Source organism: Melospiza melodia, chromosome 9 (assembly GCF_035770615.1).
Source record: "Melospiza melodia melodia isolate bMelMel2 chromosome 9, bMelMel2.pri, whole genome shotgun sequence".
NCBI lineage: Eukaryota > Metazoa > Chordata > Aves > Passeriformes > Passerellidae > Melospiza > Melospiza melodia.
The window spans coordinates 17,947,259-17,963,366 of record NC_086202.1 but is presented as its reverse complement, the minus strand read 5'-3'; the positions used below and the strand labels follow the sequence as shown (position 1 = coordinate 17,963,366).

The following is a 16,108-nucleotide window of genomic DNA, read 5'->3' as shown; positions in this document are numbered from 1 at the left end:
AAGCAGTTTAATAATTGCCTATAATGAGTGTGTGGATGGTGATGATATTACACAGGCTGACTGTCACTCTGTAATGCCTGTACTGACTCATCAGGAGCCAGCAGCACAGGGACATTGTCTGGCTCATTCAATTATGTTCCCTGTGTTCAATGACTCTGGTTAAAGGCCTGACAGTCAAAACAATGACTACGTGAATTATGATGCATAATCTACTACAGCAACAGGAAAGACCTTAGCTCAAATGCTGAGAGAATTTTACAGGCCTTAGAAAAACATGAATAAGAAATTCTTCATCTCCTCTGTAAACTTTAGCCCATAGCACAACACCCACTCAAACACACATTACAGCCCATTCTCAGCATGTAGCCAAACCCACACACCCCACACACACAAGCCAGCTCTAAGCAGCTGGTTCACCTCATGGCTAACAAGGATTAGCTGGGAGATAACGAGTCCCAGCTGAGCAAGAAGGTTAATCACTCCTGCCTCAGTAATCTGCAGCTCCATAGCTCTTCTTGTCAAACTCCAGTCTCACAGCTGACCATACTAAGATCTGGAGGTCAGCATGCCCTAGTGGGTAAGTAAACACCTTCTAACCTTTTCCCAAGCTCCACCACTTGTCTGGTAGTAGGAAAGCCTCCCTGCAACATCTCCTGCCTTTGAACCTCCTTAAGTGTGAATGTTTTTGGTGAGGACAGAAAACATCTGAAATGAGCTGTCAACCAAAGCACAGCTGTGATCACACAGGAGTCACAATCATTGCCTCCTGCAGCTCTCTAGCCATACCTGAGGCTTAGTTTCCTCTTCATCCTTGTAGTAGAAGAGCTGATCCCCACGCAGCACAAACCAGCGCTGCTGCCAGTTCTTCATGATGCTCCTCTGTTTCTTGAGCCAGCCACACTTCAGCACACGTTCCTGAGGGTTTGGGGAAGATGGTCTGGAGGGAGGCCCAATCTGTTCACCCATCACCAGACTCCTTGACCGGGCTGAAAAGGCAATTACAGAGTAAGTGAAACAAACAAATAATAGCGAGAACACTCAGGCTAAATAATTGTTCCACACTCCCTCCTCAGATATGGACAGACAGATTTCCTTTTTGTAACAGGTATTTGTTTTTTAGGGTGTACATTCAAGCTCATGACAGCTAAACACAGGACAAACATCACCTTTTTTGGCACTGCTCTCTCCAGAGTGTCTAAAGAGACACAACACCTCCACTGCTCATACAACCATTCTTTGTGGCAAATCATCACTGCCTCCCAGCTCTGCATGGGAATAACGATATTGCTCTCTCCTAACAGGATAGTTGACTGATGAGGATATGCAAATGTGTGGTGAGGGGGCACAAAGAGAAGAATAGAGTATTAAAAAATATTCACTCCACACACTACCAGTTTGGGGGCATTAGCCAGGGAACCCAGCTGCCATAGGAGAGAAAAAAAATAAAAACTGAGGAAAACTTAAAAAGAGAGTTGTCAATCAAAGTAGTGACTGTGATCCATACAAAATACATAGAGATAACACAGCTATCCAGAATTACTGACGTTATCTCTCTCTTCAGGGCATTCTGACACTGAAGCAGAAAAACAAAATTAAAAAATAAAAAGACAAAATAGAGAAAAAAACCAACACGTAAATCTGAGGAAGGGTTTCAGAAACAGAAAACAAGTGATGGAAAGTTTAAGAAATAGAAAAAAACTCTATGACCCTTTCTTCTCTCTTCTCTTGCATTAAGAATACTAAAGCTTGGGGCATTCAGAACTAGTCTGGAGTAGCAGACTGATTATATTTTGCAGGCAGCAAGCCAGTCCTCCAGAATAGATAGGTTAGGTGACCTCATAGGTATTTTCCACCTCTATCTCCTTTGGATTTATGAAGTATCTTATAATAATAATTATTTAATATTTCATGCCATTTTTCCTTCTTTAGAGCTAATATGATCCTGCCTCTTCCAATTTTCTGCATTCAGCTAACTTAAAGCACAATTTATAACAGCCCACTTGGAACAAGGCATGAGTTTACAGGCCAGTACCAGTAAATCTGCATCACTAATATCTCACATTAACACTGTGAATTGTGGCAGCTAAAAACCAGGCAAGCTTCTTATCCAGGTACCCCTGATACACTACAGCTAGTTCAAACCACCACAAGAAAGGGCACAGCAAGCCTCTGCCTCTGAGAGTACTGGCTAATTTTGTCTCTTTTGGGTTCAGAGAACTAAACATGGCCTTGATGTTACGACGTGACTGGTTTCTGCTCCTGGTGCCTCACTACAGAGTGATGAAATTGCCAGAATTCACCAAAGAAAAATAATGAGGATGTTGCAGTGTTTGGGGAATAAATTAAAAAAAAAATCACATTTGCAACATTAAAATTGATCCTGTTTCTGCACTTCCATGAAGCAAATTGCAAAATAAGGAGAGGCAGATAAGGGACTTAGGTCAAATCTTGAAAGAGCCTCTTCAGTGAGGGAAATGACATTGGTGTCTGTGATAAAATCTGCTTTGACCTTCCTCACGACCCGGCAGTCAGGTCATCATGTTGTGCTTTATAAAGAGCTCTAAACCAGCAGCACATCTACACACTGAACACTTCCATCAGCAGAGGGCAGACCTGAATGGTATCACACCCTCCCAGTATCAAAAAATCTGTGATAAAATCCTCACTTCTATAGTTTCATATACTTTCTCTTCCCACTCTGTCTTAAGGATCCACTCACCTCTCCTGTCACCATCCAGCAGGCACTCATACTGACCCCAACAACCTTCCAGATTTAGAGACACAAGATGCATCGCTTTGTTAAATTTCAGACTTGATGAAAGCCCTGGCTGACAGGCAGTATGGGGTTTTTTTCCCATTTCTCTAAACTGCTAAGGTAAATCCTGCTGCTCTCAACAAAACTCTGAATAACAGGTTTTGCCTTGTGGCTCAATCAAGAGAAATTAGTTTTCAAATTATAACTATTTAGTGCTGTAAGAAATTATTTTTATTTTTAGTTTTACTTCAAAGTTAATTTAAAAGTTGAAATTTTGTAAGAAGTGCTGCTGCAGCATCATAGCTTTTTCAGAATTAGTCTTCCTTTAGTTTATGCCTAAAATACATTGCTAAATTTAATGTGGCTAATATACAGCATTAGTCCTAGATTAGTAAAATTTACCAGTAACTTTTGCAGTTTTCCAACCCAGTACTCATGGGTTCTGATTATTTTTATGTGCCAAAACAATAGTAAAAAAAAAAATATACAGAGTTCACTTAAAATCAGGCTTTAGTGTATGCAGGCATATTATCTAAGCTCACTCACAGTTATCTGAGCTCTCTCAGACAGGTATTTTTATTCCTGTAAACATCAAGAACCACTCTTCCCCACACAGCCAGCATCCTCAGGCTTTAGTATTGGTCCCTTCTGGCAGCACAGCATCCTCTGGCAGATGGTGGCAGAGGTACCAGAACACCCAGCCCCTCCCCATCACCATCAGGACATGGAGGACCCCATTTCACAGTTAGAAAACTCATTCCTTATGTTTAAATCTCTGTTGCAGAGGCCCAGAGGAGTTGAGTTGGATAAAACCTCTCTGCCTCATCCCAGACCCCATTTTACAACTATGACCAAAGTGCAATCTGGTTTAGACTGTCCAATTTCCAATCCACACTCTTGTTACAAATTATGTCATTACAAAAATAAATATCCCAAAAAATTGCTTTTATCAAAGGCACTATAATGGTTCTTAGGGGACATCTTGGCTATTAAGGTAACCAATTACTCTAGTGATACCAAAATCCATCTTTCAGCAAGTATCTAAGTCATCTCCACACTGAAGTACCTTAGCACTCTCCAACTTCAGCATGAAAATCCCATCAGCCTCCAGTTTTCCTGACTTGCATGTAGTTATATACACCCTCTGCTACTTTATCTCTCCCTCTAAACAGAAATTAGTTTAATTCAACTGGAAACCTACCATCTGTATTGACACAGACATCATGAAAGACATCAAACATCTTGCTTTGAAATGTTAGCAAATATGTTACCTTGTGTGTTCTCTCAGTCCCCCTTTGATAGTATTTGTACAGCTCACATGGTAATTATTTATTTTAGTCAAAGCTTTCATGATCAGCCTCAGGAGAATGCAGAACTTATTCTTATTTTATTTTATGCAGCACCATGTCTCAACCAATTGCTATGATTGTTAATTCTTCATGCTGTCTTCGCTTTCCATTTCCTTCATTTCTGGTCATGACTGTAATAGTTAATTTCATTAGGGACATACTTAGCAACTTCATCTGCAAGTCAACAGCATGGATCAGACAGAAATTTTTAGAAAGGGGAATTATTTATGGCTATTAACAGCATTGATGCTTATATTGCATGCTTCACAGACTACAATAATTGCATAGAGGTCAGAATGAGCACGGCCTGCCTTTAAAGCAGCAGCTATCTTAGGTCACTGGGATCAAAATATCTGCTTTGATGGTCTAATGCAGTACACCAAGCCCCTGATTCTTAATGGTAGAAATATATTATTTGTGCTTATCTATTTAACAGAATTATGGAATCAGCAGAACAGGAAGAAAACAAATCAATAAATCAGATTCACAACTCAGCAAATACTTTACATGCTCTGGAGTTCTGATCCAGTAATGTTTTCAATAACACCACATAGGTTGGTTTCACTCTTCACATTATCATTAGCTGACTATTGATTTAGCCATACACCTAAGTTCTAAACAGAAATCAGTGTAGAAAGGGCTCAAACTCTCCTTAGGAAAAGGGTTAGGATTCATTTGCATAGCACAGCAGTACTGAAATGCCAGCCACAACCCACACCATTGCCAAAAACAAGGCGAGTGCAGCACAGCGAGGCAAGAACAGAGCAGGCAGATCCACAGGTGGCACTAACGAGTCAGGCCATTCTGGGAGGGTAAATCCTTCTGTAAGGCAAGAATCAGAACTGCAGACCCCGAAATCACTCCTACGACCGCAAGTGACGCTGGCACACGGAAGTTCTCATATCCATGAAGATGGGAGGAGGAATACGAGCCAAGGCAGTGAAGTGCTGCTCAACAGTCACTGTGTAAATGCCTGAGACTACACTAAATAAACTCCCCTCCAAAACCCCATACTTTGTTGTCATGCCTCTAAAGGTAAAACCAGAGATTATCCTAAGGAGTGGATGGGTCAAATTGGATGGAGTCACACTGCCACTCCTAACAGAGGCAGGAATCCCTACCCAGATGGCCACACACCACTACAGGAGTTCCTCTGCAACTCAGACCTGCCTCCAAGCAACAGCCACATTCCTGTTTTCTCATGACATATATCTCCTACCCTGAGCATGCACACAAGAGAGACAACACCTTCCCTTCCCTGTCCATACCATCCCCCCTTCCCCAGTTCAATCCTGCCTGGCAATATTATACAATCTCTTCTGTTCTCCTCTCCCACTCCCAGCTCTGAACACCACTAGAGATCTGAGCACTCCATAAGTACTTACTTAAACCAGACATGGAAATCAATCAAGTCAATGCAATTCAATATCAATTAAAGAGGTAATATTTTGAAATTTCATAGGCAGTTAGCTAAAATCAATATAGCCATTATAATTGATTTTGGCCAACGATCTGTCCTACAATAAAGGCACTTTGCTCCGGTGTTCCTTCAGTCTGATGACACTGTGACACTGCATATTATTTCTAATATAGTCTTCATTTAAAGTACTAGCCACAAAGGGAAGTGGCTTCCCATACTATAAATTATATTCTCAGTTGGTTTATTTAATTCAAATTTGGCCTTATAAAAAGGATTCACTGGAAATGCAGGTAATATGCCAATAAACAGATACTGAATTTCCTTTCATTGAATTGTAGGCAATAAAGTATTTGGTTTAGATTTTTCTATGTCCATCACAGAACCATATTTGTCTTTGAATTTGATTGCTAAGATACCAGAGTCAGTAAGCACAAACAAAACCAAGGTACTTCCTCAGTACAATCTGAGAATTAAACATCTTGAAACACAATAAGCAAATAATTAAAGGCAGAATATTTGAAGTGGTTGGTGACAAGATATTTTTAGGCAATTAGAAGAATATCAGTTATAAGGAACTGACAAGAGCTTTTAGCTCCCTCAAGACAGAGTAGCAATCTCTACAGAAACAGAAAGGCGCTACACAGCTATGTAGCTGCTCACATTTTGTGATATGGATGACAATTCAGCAAATCTACCCTAAGAGCCAGCTTGTGCTCCATCCTTTCTTCACAGTAAAGCTGCACCTGTCTCCTCACAACACTTGACAGAGCAAACTTACATGCTATGTTTAACTCCTTCCCTTGATTTGTTTCTCTTTCAGCCAACAGCCAGGCGATGTCTTTATCACATCAAAGAACACACATACAGCAACACAAGCTGATATGTATTAATGCAGGACCTTTCCTGCATTAATATATATAAGTTTGTGTTGCTGTATGTGTGTTTATGTGTATTTACTGGTCAAGGAAAACCCAAGTATATTTGATAATCAATGCGATCCACCCCACACAATACAAAAAAAAAAAAAACAAAAAAAAAAAAAAAACAACCAAACCCAACCCAAAACATAGAGTCAGTGGGATAATTTAATCCTTTTCTTCTGAAGAACAATTGACATTCATCTTCAAACTATTGTTGCAATTGTTGTCATGTCAGACATCAGGAAAAGTGAAGGATTTTGGCAATCCATTGCTATCTTATAGGTAAAGGGGCATTGCTTTGTTGGTTGACATTTCACACTGGAGACTTTTCAGCTATTGCACAAAGTAGACCTGAACTTCATTTGCTATCACTATCAGCAAGAAGGCCAGCAGGTCTCAACTCCACAGAATAATAACTTAAATGAGTTTAACCTTGCATTTGCAAAAGAATTGGAATTTCTGCTTCAGGTTGTAGGAATGTGGTGATTTTGACACCTGTCAATGAACAAACCTTAAATACAGTAGGTAACCTGCCACCACTTGTTCTTGAAACTGTCCTGCAGATCCACATAGCCATGCCAGTCTTTTCAAACCACTAGCATTAGATCATGGATAAGTGCCAAGATGGAAGGATAATGACTTAATTCTTTTTGCTACAACAGATTGACCTAACAATTTACAATCTAGTAAAGTGAAATAGCCCACATCCTTTGTTATTGCAAAACCAGAGTTACAGACCATTTTGACAATACGTGAACAAGCACAGAAGCTGCTCCCAGAAAAAGATCATATTTTAAAGTCCCTTTATCTGCACTATCCTCTGACATCTTCCACCTGGATCCACTGCAGACTGTTCAAGGGACAGAGCAGCCCTCAGGTCACAGCTATTGGATGTGTTGCTTTAAAGCACATGCACCTGTTAGACACTGTGACTACAACGTTATCCAGCAGACCCAAGCACCAGCTCTCCACTCCCACTGAACCCTGGCACAATCTCCAGGAAGCTGTACATGTTCTCTATCTGGTTGGCTGGAGCTGCATACCTGACAAGAGATCTGCATATCCCACACTGCTGAAGGCATCTCTGCTGCTGGCACAGCTCTTGTAACCCCATTGACAACCACACTGAGCTCTGCCCTGCCAGAAGGAAAAACTCTTATTCCTTTCTCCCTGCTTCCATTCTGCTCTTTCCATCTGCCAGCACACCCAGCCTTACATTCCTACACTGACAAGGTGAGACCTTTTTATAAGAATAGTTGCTCACTGGAATGGTAGAAAGTTCTAACATATTTTTTCTTTCTGGTATTTTAGTGAGTCAAATCAGGTCAGAGAAGGAAGACTGAACAAATACCTTGAGCTCCCTCTGCAATCAGAAACAACCCCTTGTAATCCTCCCAATGGCTATGGCTATTAATTTTTAATAATCTTCCCAGTCACAGTAGATTAAGGAACAAACAAAAAAATGCTGACTATGATAACATTCAGTTTGGAGCTGGGACTGTGGCCTGAGCTTGTACAGAACCAAATACTGGGGAGTCCTGATCAAAACTGTAGCTCTGCAGCACTACAGATGCAGCATAGGCATGGCTCCACTGCAGTGTGAAAACTCAGGCTCCTCAGAGGCACTCTGGTCACCCACGTGCTTTTGTTAAACACTGTCTGTGCCATGCCAAGCACATGGGCCATACTCCTCAGACAGTGGCTGCCAGCATCAATGGCTCCTAAAATTGGTGTTATGAGCACCAAAGAAATTTGTCCACCCCACCTCAGGGGATATAATTTTCCAAAATTATTCTGGACTGAAAAAAATAGAATCTAGAGTAGAGAAAACTCTCTCAATGGCCTTTTACCAGCAACTGTTTGTAAGATGAAGTGATACAAGAACCCAGCCACTTTCAGCAGTAAACTTCCTGAATTCAGCCACAACATTGTATTTCTCTTCTTTCAGTCGTCCCAAGGTCAGGAGGGTCTTCATTCCTACCCTGCTTTTTAGGGCATAACCAAGAGCTCAGTGTGCCTATTTCAACACTGTTGTACCTGTTTTTAATGTGCAAACAAATCCTGCTTCCTACTGTGTGCAACAGCTGAGTGAAATGCTACACTACCAGGGTTGATCTGGGGTACAAGGGCAGAAATATAGGAATTCTTACTCCTGCATTAATTCATACTCTGAATTTAAGTATTCAGATTATTAAGCCATAAGTACTTGTGACATCACAGGTTAATAAAGCAAAGGTGGCTCCTCCTAAACTGGAGGTCTGCAAAGGAGTAAGTAGTAACCCTGTGCCTACAGTTCTTCCAAAGAGATCATGAGCCACCCAATCCCTTCCCATGCAACATAATCAGTTCTCACTTTAGAAACAACATATGCAGCTTCTTTATCCTTTATTGCTTATACCACAGGTTGTTTTAACTTAAATACCAGTTCACATGATGACAACCTTAGTGAACATAACAATTCTTAACACCTGCTTTTAAGAGGAAGGATATTACAAGTAACTTTCAACCACAGCAAAAAACTAATAAAGTTCTCTCCTCTCTTTAGAGATCTTCATAAATGCTAATTTACAACTCATCGGGTACAAAGGATGCACAGAATTTCTTCCTGTGGAAAGAATACCTGGTAGAAAGATTGTCAAAGGACCTTCCCTCCCCCATGTTAGTCTTAAGTACTTAAATATGTGCAGGCCTGGGCAGAGTCTGGGCACAGCTCAGCAGAGAGCTCACACTGCAGCCTCACAAAGGAGTTTCCCTTTCCCACCAGTGAACCTTGCATCAAACTACCCCTGCCCACACTGCAGGGAGCTGAAGGAAGCAAATGAGGTGGTGTATGCTGCTGGGCTTGTCTATCATTTACCATAAATGTAAGGGGAGAGCCAGCAAGGAAAAAAAGTAATTATGGTAGAATTCTTATAGTGAAGAGTAATACATTTATACAGGTGGTAAAAGTGCAGGTGACTGTCGTCTCAGGAGAGAGGTGCTAGCATTTGTAGCCCTTCCACTGTGCTATTTACACACAGACTGACAGTTTCACCCTGTACTCCCTCAGTGATTTTCTATTAGTAATTAGAGAGCCTATGACTTTGTGATTTTTTTAATATTTAATTCCCTCCCCACAAGCACTCTCCCCAGCAGTCCAGCTACCCTTAGAGCTGAATTACTGATCTTTCTCAATGCCTCTTTCCCTCTCCAGGAGGTGAGGCCATGGTTCATTATTTCAAATTCAGATTGCCTGTGCTTAATAAGCTGGTGCCTGCCTGAAAACTTTTCAGGGCTTTTTCTAAGGAGAATGACTGCCTGCCTGAGCCTTCAGGCAGAGATAGAAAGCTGCTTTTGCCAAGAGCAGCAATTACTCCAACATACACCATGAATCCAATTGGAGAGGGATATCTGTACAGAGATAAGAGGATTACACCGTTGAACAACTCACATCCTTCTTCATGGGACATGCCACCAAGTAAGGGTGAGAATGTGAACCTGCCTCTGGAGAAATCCCACAAACATCACTTTCTTGACCCTGTCTCTATATGCACATGGCCACTGAATCAGAACAGAGACAAAAAAACCAATTAGAGCCCAGAGCTCATAACACAGGTCACTGCCACACAGCCCCTACACCAGAGCAGCTCAGTGCTAGGAGCCTGTACCACAGAACAAAAGTTACTCCATGCTTCATTCACCTCCCTAGGGCTGCACACAGTGAGAAGGGACTCTCATAGTTTACTTGTTCCCTGCTTTACCCCTTAGTCTGGTCCTATTTCTTCACACTGCCTTCAGGGCAGTTAATCCAATGCTGCACCAATGACTCCCTCCACAGCCCCTGTACTCCTGCCTTAGGATTTTAAGTTAAACTCAGCAGTTTCATCTCAAGCTCCTCCAAAGCAACATGACAAAACCCAGGCTCACGCTGCAGGCAGCCCTACCACCACCATCTCCTGCTCCCTACCTCACAGATGTCTTCCTCCACCAAACTGGAATACAATTATACTTACCAACACCTCACTATTGCCTTTTACCCACATACCTTTCCAGAGGAGAGCTCCCAAACTGCCTCTCCTCCTTACAGGCTCAGCCATGTGAGGATGTGGGGCAGTGAACCAGCCCCTCACAGGTGGGCTGCTCCTTAATGGTGGCTCTGCTCTGCCAGCTGCACCAGCCACTCTGATTGCTCCCACCCGGGCCTCCTGTGCTCCCAGCAATGCTGGTGGGCTCCCAGGGCTGAAGGAAGTGTTTGCAGGAGCTCAGAGCTCCAGGGCTGTTTACCTTGGTTCCAGGATTGGGAAACTGGGTGTTCCCATTTGCCTGGCAGGCTGGAGGTGCCAGGGCCCTGGGCATACACTGGTGCTCTGGGGTAGCTGTGCACAGCTCCAGCCCCTCTAACCAGAGCTGACCTGGGGCTGTGCAGGCACCAGTGCTGCCCTGGTGCTAGGCTGGCACTTGGTGAGGGCCACTAGACACACGACATCTCCCTTTTCCATCTTTCCTGGCTGATGGAAGGATGGCTCTTCACACACCAGGAGGGAAATAACTGTTCCACTACAGGCATGTGAAGGATATCAGTCGATATATTTGTACCAGCCTAACTAACCACAATGTCTCCCATGACTTTTTCTAGACTCTAAGTTTTATTTAAAACACACCAAAGAAAGTTTTATTATTATGACTCTAAGGAAAATTTTTAACATATGTTTGAGCATGTCACAAACAGAAATAATAGGTCATAGTGTCACCCAAAAGTACAAAGTCTAATAAGAGGAGAAGGGTGCCTTCTATTCTTAGTGTCTCTACAATTGAGACACATTGTGCTGAAGACAGGAATACTGTAAATTATATATGATGGCAGCAGGCTCTCTTTCTATAGAGGGCAATCACATCACTCAAAATACAAATGCATAAGCCTGCAGCCAGTCCAACTTCCATTTTCTAGCACATTTAAATGCAACTGGGCTGGCAACCTTTTTGGGACTTTTCAAGCCAAGGATCAAATGCTTTTTTTTAATCTCTTAAAAACAATTAAACAAAAATCCATCCATTGAGACTGCAGGATGTAGTCTGAAAATTGCATTACATCTAATCTATACAGAAAGTTCTCTTCCTCCCACTCTGCAAGGCTTTATTTTTCTACCCTACCACATAAGAAGAAAGGGAAAATAGATGTTTTCCATTGCAGCTACTTATTTTGGGATCCTGGACTACACCAATTGCTGTACATGAACCCCTATAGATGAAAAAATAATGCAAAATCCATTCAGGCCCAGCCAGAATAAATGACTTCCCAGAACGCCCATTTATTCACATTAAGATTTTCCGTCTGTGAGATTTTACACCTTCCTAGATCTTATGGAAAGAACATGTACCTCTGAATGCATGTTTCAGAATTACAGATGTGAAGCTGCTGGTGGAACAGCAAGGGCTGCCTTATAGATGATAGTTACTTTTAGTAAGGAAAATTATCTTTGTTTTCTACTGTCCTGTTCACAGACATTAGGAGCTACACCCTGGATGTCAGGCCCAAGTCCAGAGCACGCATTTTCAAAAGTCTGAATATCTTTAAACACAGGAGCTTTCTTAAGGACAATCTACAAGTCAAACAAAAATGACAGCATCAGACATCACAACTCCATGTTTAAAGGCACATTCTCAGCAGAGAATTGGAAATAAAAGAGAAATTGATGAAGCATTCCTGTTTGCACAAACGTGGGGAGCCTGAAGCAAAGAGCTAGCTAGCCAAACACATATTGGGGTTTGAACCTCAAGAACTCTGTAAATACAGGAACATTCCTAGGTTCAGCCACATTACTGCCTTCTGTCACACTCAAGTAAGACCACAGATACTCAGGATACCTGAGTATCCCTCCTTGTCCCTTCTCTTGAATCTGTCTGTTCACAGAAATCACATTACTTCCCTTCCACAAGTCCCAATGGCAGAGCTGACAGTCACTAATCTGAAAAGTCAGCCAAACTCAAGCAGCAGCTTGCAGCAGATCAGCTGCCCTTGTTGATGCTCGCTGTGCACAGAACATTCTCACTGCCTTCTGAATACTTTGTTTGTCCACTGTTTCTCACCTGAATCCTCATTAGCACCCCCAACTGAGACTCCAGGGAGCACGAACTGCCATTTCCCATTCAGCTCAGTCTTGCAAGGTGGGACACTTACCTTAAAGAGCCTTTCAGCATCTCCAGCATGGCCTGTTTACAGTTCCTGTGAACAAGAGCTGTAGAAGAACCTTGCAGGATTAGGTCCTACTTGGTAAACTTTGCAAGGGATTAGCAGTGCTCTGCCACAGCATTGCACAAGTAAGAGACTTCCCAGAATCCCAGCTCTTTTCATGAGTTCTTAATTCAGAAATAAACTTACCTGTGCACAGGTAACGAACCAATCAGAACAAACACAGAGAGAATGACACATACTGCTATAAATTGAAATTGAATCACAAAGGTACACTATAGTTTGTCCCCCAAGTATCAGTAGGCCCTAGGGATGTAGAATGTACAGTTCAGTATATATTAATACACAAATTCATCTCTTCCAGGTGATTTGATGACTGTGGAAGAATGGCAGGCGTGACACAGCCTTCCTGTACAACCTTAGCAGCATCACCTAGCTTGTCTCATCAGAGCTATAACAGCTACCAGGAATGCTGGATAACACACATAATAAAAGACTCCCTTAGAAGGGGGTTGGCAAGGAGGCAGCATCTACAAAAGACTTGCTGAACTTCTACAACCCTGTGTAGCTGAAAAATAAGTACTTATGACTTTACTGTGGGTGCAGCAGTACATATCTGATCCTGACACCTCCAGATGGCAGGAAGCTTCTTTCCAAGATGCTAACAGCTATTTAATGGGCTGTTGGTATTTTAGGGACTGTTCATCACGTAATAGGGCTTTCAATACATGATGCAGTGACATTTGGCTGAAAATACCTGTGCTGGAATCGCAGTAGCTAGAACCAGTGATACCTTTCCTATTTGACAATACTGGCATGGCTGAAGAAAACCCTAATCTTTACATACTCTTCTGAATGTGTTTGCTTTAGCTCCTAAACTACATTAATCTGTTTCCAGTGGGCAGGAAGAGATCCCTCTGTCACTGTCATTAGTTTGTGAGTGGCAAAGATGATTCCCAAATGCCATGTCAAACGAGTAACTAGTGCTGCCCCTGAAGATCACAGAATGCATCCCCTGCCAGAGCATCTCTTCCAGGTGACCTGACATGGAGACAACGGCTGTGCCCAGCCCCAGCTCTCTGCTTTACAAACATGGCACACCACACCTCACAGCTCCAAATGCTGCTCAAAGCATCTGTTGCAAACCCAGGGCAGGTTTTCCTTCCTTTTGTTTTGCCCACAGCTCACAGAATGAGTATCTCCACCTCCTGCATCCAGCCCTGCAAAGATAATGTGCTACAGCAAACTGCTTCTCAAGATGCTGCAGGTAAACTAGACACACCTGTCTCCAGCCGTTGGAATGAACTCAGCGTTAGAAACACAGCATTAGCAACTGGTAAGGGGATGAAAAGGCGATGTCGAGTCTCAGGACAGAGTACTATTTTTTTCTTAATTAATGCTGCTGTTTAGCCCAGACATTGCAGACCATGCCGGTGAACACCAGCACAGGTCTCCTCCTCCTAGGCTGCATTCTCCCCGGTCGGTCACTCCTCCCCAGGGCAGGTTTCGGCCAGCGGGGCAGCAGCCCCCGCAGCCGAGCCGGGGCTCTCTGCCGCCACCGCCGCCAAGTTTCCCCGGCCAGCAGCCGGTCCCCGTCCCCACCCAGCGGGGCGCGGGGGTCGCGCACTCACCTCTCCGGGCCTGCCGGATCTTGGGGCTCAGCATGCTCCCGGCTGGGCGCTGCCCGCAGCCTCAGCGCCCGGCCCCGGCCGCCGCCCCGCGCATCCCCGCCGCCGCTGCCGCCGCTCCAGCCCTGCCTCGGGGCGCCGCTCCACGCGGGGCTGGACAAACCCTAATGCATTATTTATCCGGCCTCGAATTAATTCCCATCCAAAGTAGGCATGAAGCGTCTCGGTAATTAGCGCCGATAGATGGGCAGCGCGCAGGCACGAGGGCTGGCCCCGGCTGCCGGCGCTAATTGGCCGCGCGGCCGTGTGATCAATGTGATCAGTGCGATCAATGCGATCAGTGCGATCAGTGCGATCAACGTGATCGATGTGCCGCCGCTTCCAGCGAGCCGCGCTCAGCCCCGGCCGGGCTGCGCCTGCCTCCGCGCCCTGCGCTCAACAGATGCTCCGGCTCGGCGAGGCTCACATCGGGAGCCGAGCCTGATTCAGCGGGGTTTCTTCTGCGCTGGAAGAAATACCGAGAGCGCCGGTCCTGAGGGCGGCGGCGTGCTCGGCCACCTGCCGTGCCCTGCATCCCTCCCGGGAAGGCATCCCGGGGAGAGATGGGGAGCCGGGCGAGAAACGACGCACCGCTCTCTGCCAGAGAGACAAAGATCTCTCGCCTGCGCTGGCAGACCCGCAGGATGGGCACAAGGGAAGGTCTTCATTACCTTTGCATTACATGACATTTTAGCACCCATCATTTTAATTGTACTGTTTACTTAGCTCACCCCTCCCCAGGAGGGAGGGAAGTGTGCAGTTCTGCAGACAGTAATGAAGAGCAGGAAAGGACAAACGTTTATTGACATAGATAGACACTCTTAAATAACATCTATAAAATATAAATAGATAATTGGAGCATAATTGTATCTGAATAATGGACATGTCCTGACCCTGGACTGCTTGTAGCTCCATCCACCCAACAGTTCCTTCTGTGAGTGCCAAAAAGGGGTAAATAACTCCCTTGCAGTGTACCTGCCCTGCCCTATCACCCTGTATTGATGAGTTATACTGACAAAAAGCATCTGGGATTGGCAGTTTTCTCCTCTTCCAAGATCTATCACATCTTGGATATTGAATGCTGGCTATCAAGTCATATCTCCAGTACTGGAAGAGGTTCTCTGGCTCTTTACAGGGGTTGTACTTCTCAATGTGCATCTACAGCAATAGCTAAGATATTTTGGACCTTTAGCTGCTGGTAAAACCAGCAGCTTATGAGCGATTGTAAATCTTTGAGGTCACGGTGGCATGAACTCAAACTCACACACCTGTAAGCAAAGATACAAGCGGGATTTGAACTGCTGTCTCAGTTCTGAGCCCACAGCCTCCTGCAGCTATCTCCCCACTTATCATCTGTTTCAGCTGAGTTCCAGCACAGTGAAGAATAGCTAGCTGATGGTCCCTTGCCCAGCAAAATTAGCAAGCATCCTGATACTGTGCATAAGCAGGAAGAACATCAGCAGAGGGGCTTCTTACACTCCTGCCTTACTAGCTATTTACTAGAACTCTTTTTATCTCTGTATTTTTAGTAATTCCTGTCTGTTTTAGCGCTGTTTACACATAGAATTTTGCAGCTTAACCAGGAAGTCAAAAGGTGTGTACAGTAAACATGACAAAGGGATAAAGTTGACTGAACTTTTAACCTTATGGGAAGCATAGAACACTTCATCCTGCTAAGTCATTTCCCATGAAAACTTCATTTCCTCTCTAGCAAAAATATTACATAATGTGAGCTATATAAATAATTATCATGTTTATGAGTAAAATTAAAACATTCAAGCCAAGTTCAACGCTAAATGCTAACTTCTAAGATTTTCTTGTTAAATAA

General features: G+C 43.6%; 1 protein-coding gene across 1 annotated transcript in view; it reads right to left on the bottom strand.

Moving 5' to 3' along the window:
- ARHGAP22 (Rho GTPase activating protein 22) overlaps positions 1–14,692 on the bottom strand; it is a 119,652-nt gene extending 104,960 nt beyond the window's left edge. Inside the window, exons 1-2 of the mRNA XM_063163598.1 lie at positions 14,245–14,692; positions 787–986 (exon numbers count right to left, since the gene is read on the bottom strand). Coding sequence (XP_063019668.1) covers positions 787–986; positions 14,245–14,278 — 234 coding nt within the window. The 5' untranslated portion in view covers positions 14,279–14,692. The remainder of the gene's footprint in view (positions 1–786; positions 987–14,244) is intronic.
- Between the last annotated feature and the right edge of the window lie 1,416 nt (positions 14,693–16,108).